We start from the raw sequence: 7322 nt of genomic DNA, 5'->3' as shown, positions 1-7322 counted from the left end.
AGCTGTTTATGGACATTGTAAGTTTTAAATTTTTTTAGTTTTTTTTCTTTAAAATTTTTTGTTGGGTAAAAAAACGTGTACAATTAATGCAAGGCTCCTGATATATTGTTACAATAGCAGTTGAAAAATATTAAAAATACATAGGCACAATGTTTTTACTAATATATATATATAATATAAATACATAATATATAGTATTATACTACAACGAAATTTGTATTTTATTACTATTTTTTTACTACAGATTTTTTGAGAAGAACGAAGACCACGCCTTACAGATGATAATTTATTAGGGAGTAACACGAACGAAATAATTTTGAGCGTTCAAAAATCTATCCGTATTGCTACGCCTGTAAGTAACCGTAAAAGTCTGTGATTTCAAAATTATGTGTAGCTTAAAGCTTTATATTAATATCATAAGTATATTATAGTGGTTCCTAGTGTTCCTCCTACATAGAGATAGTTTTACATTTTCGGAACATGAATTATTTAATTTTTGTAGAAAAACATTTTATTAATAAACAAACTGATAAGTAATTAAATTTTCAAAACAAAATTCTAAAAGATGCTGTTACTTTAAGTATATTTATAATATAGTATAATAATATTGTACAGGTGTATTACTATATTATAATAGTGATGAGAATTTCACCATAAAAAATTATGGTAATTTTTTTTAAGGTATAACTTTGTTCTTACACAATATAATGCAAATACTACACATAACAGTGTAGTGTATTATATTTAAAAAATTGAAAGCGTTAGAGTCGAGAATATTAACACGTTCGGATATTATCTTAGTTTATCTAAGACGTACTTGTCTAGTGAACCAAATAAAATATAAATAATGATATTACGCGCATGAAAACAATTTATTGTAACAAGGGGTGAATCGATTTTATGAACAGTAAAAATAAAAATACTAAGAAATCACCGGTAAAATTTAACGAGCTCCCATCGTTATGTATAACAACTATAAGGCTTATTATTTTTGTATGATTTAACAATAATATTTATTAATATAATATTTTTGAAATATAAGATTAAGTTCCTAATAGCCATTAAAAAAGTAACTTTTATATTTGTTCGTTGTTTAACACAACATTAGGAGGTATCTATTGCGGGAACTTATATACTCAATATATACCTAGGTACATATACCTACTCACAATAATGATTATTGTATTCAACCAGTATATTATTTTGATAATGTACTTTAAATGTATCTTAGCTGCGGTTAAATTTCAAATTTTTATAATATTTTGTTAAAATTATACCCTTATCAAATACCATAAACAGCATCAAATATCTATACTTATACAATATTTTCTGTCTATTTAATGATAAATAATTTATAACTTACCTTTTTACTCGAATGTTTGTGATATTTATCTGGGTGCAACATACATGTGTATCTGTCGACTGCCATGAACACTAATATCATAGCATTCTGTTGCGGCAATGCTGCCCTTAAAAGAGCCTAAAAAAATAAAAATGAAATAAAATGTACCTATTATTATAAAAATAATTTTTGTTTAATTTGTTAAGTATAATTAATTATAGTATGATTAATTTATTTCTCGATAATGTAGGTCATATAATCGACGACAAAAATATGGTGCTAAAATAAAAAATCAGATACTTATATAATATTTTATAAGTAGTACAAAAAAGATTATTTTGCCAAGAACGCACGTTCTCTGGAACAGCATTACATCGCATGTTTTTAAAACATACCTACCAGTGAAGGGTTAACATTTTAGTTTTAATAGTTTATAAGGGTATACTTTATTTTTGTATTCTTTTATTATTTACACCTTTTTTAAGTGCTTATATTGGCAATTTTAAAATAATGTTTCGTCATATACGTGTAGATATTTAAAAACACAATATTCTTTATATTTTACATTTTAATAATATATACCTACGTAATAACTATCACAGTGTCATTGATTACTTTTTTTTGGCACATTTTTATATATTTTTTTAACAACACTGTCAAAATATCCGAATTTTCAAGTATCTAGTTATACGTTGAATTATCTCATTGAAATAAATTTGAGTAGAATTATTATTATGTCGCACTTGATTGAAAACTATACAGACTTTCACTCAATAGGTAGTGCATTTAATTTAAAATAAAAATAATGAATAACTATACTTAAAAAATGCTCATTATAGTACAACTTATAATAATACAAGGCTGCTGAGTAGGTACATCAAAACAAAATTTTAATTAAAAATAAATAAGGCTGTATTGTAAAAAAATTGGGAAATTGGGAAGGACATGCTTATCATTTTTAAAACGAATCGAAATGTTTTTATACTAATACAACTAAACACTATTTACTAAGTTTTAAGTTTCTATATTTTCATATAATAGATCTAAAGATTGCAATATAGGTACATTTTTTTGCTCAATGCTTGGCTAGATTTAAGATACAGCTAAAATACGTATAAAAATACAAATGAAACATTTTTAATAAATTCGATATAATATACTGCAAGTAGGTATCCGACTATTTTAAGTATGTATGTAATTCTTAGCGTTTTAATTAATATCAAAATTAGTCATTAAATAATAAAGTTGTTTGTTTTGATGTTTATTATCAATTAAGAAATATATATGCTTGACAAGGTGGTTAACTTAGTTCGTATGCTTAAAAGTTTAATAATATATTTTGGCTTTTACGATACTTATTACTTATAAAATACCGTAGTGTAACAACTTTTAGATACGACCCAACTTTGAGTGGATTATATGAGTCTTTGTGAAACCGAATTACCTCTCATATTATGATTTTATTATACAAAAATTGTCAATTAATGTACAAAAAATAATACATCGTCTTTAAATCGTCTGAAATAAGCACGGTGGAACGAGCGCGTAATTTATTATTTATCGTGTTGTTATTATCTATATAATAATATTATATTTCGAGATGAGTTTTAAAAATTGTATTTTTTTGAAGATAGCAGTTATAGGTACGCCTTAAACGCGCTAGCGACGGCTCGTCAAAATGATACATTAGAAAACGGTTTATATAAATTACATGTACATACAATATATACAGGGGTATATAGGTGCCCACGCGCAAATAATATGATGGAAGTCTGCGCGAGTATATACCTAGATATAGGACGCCTCGCCGGACTGGACGCGGCGGCGGCGGCACGGTCTCGATGAATCATGTCAAAGCCGTGAATACTCAAAAGCAATCTACTCCCCGACCGGTGTTGAATTTTAAAAGGACGGCCTACAAGAGCGATTACCCGATTAACTGCTAAACGGAACACGCGAGGCGCCGAAATAACGCGGTGGATAAGGTTAGGCGAATAGAAATAAAATGAAAACCGTTTCTTTTTTAAACTTTCCGGAGAATCAATTGTACCTATGTACATTGTATTACTATCGTTAGTGTTAGTTTCGTCCGGACAACGCGCTGCGAATGTTAAACAGCTATTGTTCGGACATGTATTTCTCACGTCGTCGTCGTCGTCGTCGTCACCGTCACCGGCCAAGTCTGCACGCCCGCGCGGTTTTCCATTCCGATCACGGTCCGCCTGGTAAATTGATAGACTTAAGTATCCATCTCTATATAATAATATAATGCTTTGTGTGTAGGTCCGGCCGACGACGTAACTACCTATCTGTACACCTGCTAGTGTTTGATGGAAATTGAATTCGAAAACAGTAACGGCGCGGCTCCCGTCTCCACGAGATCGGTGGCGCAATTATAGAGTTCACATCTCAGGGGGGCCATTATTAGAAGAAAAAAAATTTTAAAAATTAAATTTTTAATTATTGTATCCATTTATAATATTCTAGTGTTCAACAACATTTTCTATCCTTGGTAGCGAATGTGTTCAGTAGAATTTTTCCGGGAAAATTTCATCAGCTAGATCTCTCTCAATATCCATAACACTTGAGTAAAGTTAGTAAATTAGTAGCTGCTGTAGTGCTGTGCCATACTGCATCTCAGCCAATGTTTTAATCTTCTCATAGAGGAAAAATTTCGCTTGCATAAGTCGCAAAACTAACAGAGATAAATATGGTTGACGTAACCTGCAGTATTCATTAATACAAGTTGGGAAATTCTTGTTTTCTTATAATTTTTTTTATGTTATCTGTATTGTTTTTTCAAACGATTTTTTTCCTAAACGCTTCATATTAGAATTGTCCTCAAATCATAGAATATAAAATTATAGTATTTTTCTAAAATTTCAAATTGGTAAAAGGTATTAGGTAACGTGAAATAAACTAACTGATAATTAATCCTTAAGAAATAAAATAACATCGTTAAAACTGTAGTCTATAGACATTTGAAATTAAAACGTAATTCACCCCTTGGCCCTTAGCACCTCCATATAGTTGCATCACTGCGTCTGATACCTACGCATGGCTACATATCATGTCTTCTGCATATAAACCTACAAGGCTACACGTAGCCAGCATACGTATAGTTATGGTAACTGGTAAGTATATATATATATAATATATACAATAGGTATATATGTTGTAATGGCGATGATGATTAATGATAATTCAAGAAATAACTACATTTTCTAGGAAATATCTAAAGTGTCTTGATGTTGGCCAAGTTGTTGGCCAATGACTATAACATCTTGAGTATAGTTTATTACATCACAATGCCGTATAGTTAATTAGAAATATTATTATGATTGTAAACCGATTGCACAGAAATTATGTAAATTGTCTAAACACTCTGAACTGTACGGTCCTTTGCAATGTTATATAGTCAGTTTTATAAACGATTCTTATAGAAATTTCTAAACTATTATTATAATCTTTATTCTTTGATGAGATAGCTAGTCTGGAGAGCTTGGCTGCAGGCTCGCCCTGCTCAAACGGCAGCATAATATGCTTACACGCAGGTACCAATAATATTAATTAACAATTTACTTACCTATATCATAATACGACTTTCACGTATAGTGTAATTTGTTTTCAACTTAAATTAATTTTAGAACAGGTGCAGCACAAGAAGATGACTTTTCCGGAAAGTATAGTACCACAGTAGTACAGGACTCTGATTATATGTAGTAATAATATAGTATACTGTATACAACGTATACGTATTTACTACTGTAGGAATTTAAAAAATGTAGTTGCAAAATGCTTATGTAAGACTAGGTAGGTAATAAATGTGTTTGTCGTGCTATAGTAATAAGATATAATATGGAACTCGAAATAATGCCATATAAGTATTTATCCAATTGAAAATGTATTTTAATGATAATTAATTTAGTTGTATAAAAACTATTTGTTTCCTTATAATATAATATCACGTTGCTTAAAGAGCCATAGAGCCCTAGCCATAACCTAGGTAATCAATATTCTCATTTCTATAAATAGTAGTATAATATCCTGCATTTACTAGGCAATAGGCATTGTTATAAAACGCTAGGATAATGTAATATAATTTAAATTGCTAGACAAAATAGGCGACTTCATTATTATGCGTCCATCATTCTCTTCAGTTCCTAATTATCATCATTATTCATTGTCATATGTATACATATTATACATATATATGTATATATCGACATATAATTTTATAAATAAGTCATCGTTCGTTGATTTCGAACACATCATCGCTTTGTTGCGTTTGTATAGATTTTTGCAGCCGATCATTTTCACCACCTCTGCAGTATAGCAGCTTTCATGATGTCGATTCGTCATAACGAAATTATTTCGATCTTTTCACTTCTTTTATTATACTCGACGGACCGCGCCGCGCATATTATACCACGACGTATAATGGTAATAATAATAATAATAATAATAATAATAGTAATAATATAATATACACCGCGGCGGTCGTCCATTGGAAAACTCTGTCCGCCCACCCATCGTCGCCCAGTAATGGGATCATAAGAGGATTTCGATAACGCGATCGCGATGTACCGTTCGAACGGTTTCGTCTGTACATCTCGTGGGAAATATAATACCGCGCTGAAAAGTGTCTTAATAATTTCCTTGGGACTACGCGTAACGGCTCAGTGCCGGGTATATTCCGGTATATTATAGTCATTTGGATAGCATTAGGTACCGTCTATTCGCCTGCACAATAAGGGGTGTTGTGGATTTAGGAAAGCTGCACGGCACCGCTATTGGAAATAGTTTTACTTTATATTATTATATAAAATATATATATTTTATATAGACGAATGTATATAGAGGGGGCGATCCAGGGGAAAAAGGAGAGAGAGAGTTCAAACTATTCTCTTGAACTGTGTATATATATTAAATAAGAATAAGATCATTCTATTCGATATAAATAAATGGATCTTAAAAGTAAAATAACATGTTCAATCGTTACGTTTTAAAGTAATATCACCCGCGGGTCCTATTATTATATAGTGGTTTTCGCTATCCTCTAAATTTCATTATCATTGAATATACTATAATATTAAATAAGTATAACGACTAACCAATAATCGAGAAAAACAAAAAAACAAAAAAAAGTCTGATATACGCGATGTGTTGAGTTCTTTATTAATATTAAAACTATCAATGATGCGCAACGTATAATATTGATTGTAATCTCGATGCGTATAACACGCGTTGCCTATTGGATATTATAATACTTTTTGTGGTGTTGTTGTGGGATTAAAAATTGTATTATGATTTTATCTCCTATATCGATTTTGTTGACAGTTTCTCTTGTCGATATCGTGGGTCTCCCATTGTGAGTCATCAAGAGGTAATTTGTGTAAGTATTTGTCTTATAATTTTGGTACTTACATAAGTCGTGCGAATGAAATTCAACGTGAAGTATTTACCATTCTGATATCATATACCCATATGATAGGTATTTTAATATTTACATTTAAATATTTAATTTAGTCTACGATTGTTCGTCATAAGTCATAACCAGCGTTGTTTGGAATTGTTGTACCGTTACTTTTGGGAAAGTTTGACGCCCTTTTTAGTTGGTCGATCCCGTTATTTAACGGATTGAGGAATTTTACGAAAAACATATAAAACATACTAAAAAAAGAGCTTTTTTTCAAAATAAAACTTAAAAAAGTATCAAGGTTAAGGAAACAAATTGATGTTATATATTCTGATATATTTAGTGTACTTATACACTTTTTCGACATGATCTTTGCTATCAAAGCATATGTTGAGAATAAACTAGTCGAGTATTTATAAAAAAAGTTACAAGTATGGGACTACAGACGTTGTCAAATATATATCTATTAACTTTCTTCTATATTTCACTCGAGTTATTAAACTAAATATTGATGGTTTATATTTGATTATGAGATATTACTATTTAAGTACTGTGTTTTTA

General features: G+C 30.0%; 1 protein-coding gene across 1 annotated transcript in view; it reads right to left on the bottom strand.

Annotated features, from left to right (window-relative positions):
• The window catches only part of LOC100168041 (trace amine-associated receptor 1), a 69227-nt gene that overhangs the window by 18509 nt on the left and 43396 nt on the right, over positions 1-7322 (bottom strand). The window contains exon 4 of the mRNA XM_001948739.5: positions 1364-1480. Within this exon, the coding sequence (XP_001948774.2) occupies positions 1364-1480 (117 nt within the window). The remainder of the gene's footprint in view (positions 1-1363; positions 1481-7322) is intronic.

This window comes from Acyrthosiphon pisum, chromosome A1 (genome assembly GCF_005508785.2).
Source record: "Acyrthosiphon pisum isolate AL4f chromosome A1, pea_aphid_22Mar2018_4r6ur, whole genome shotgun sequence".
In the NCBI taxonomy this organism is placed as follows: Eukaryota; Metazoa; Arthropoda; class Insecta; order Hemiptera; family Aphididae; genus Acyrthosiphon; species Acyrthosiphon pisum.
The sequence above is the reverse complement of the archived record's forward strand: the minus strand, read 5'-3'. Positions and strand labels throughout refer to the sequence as shown.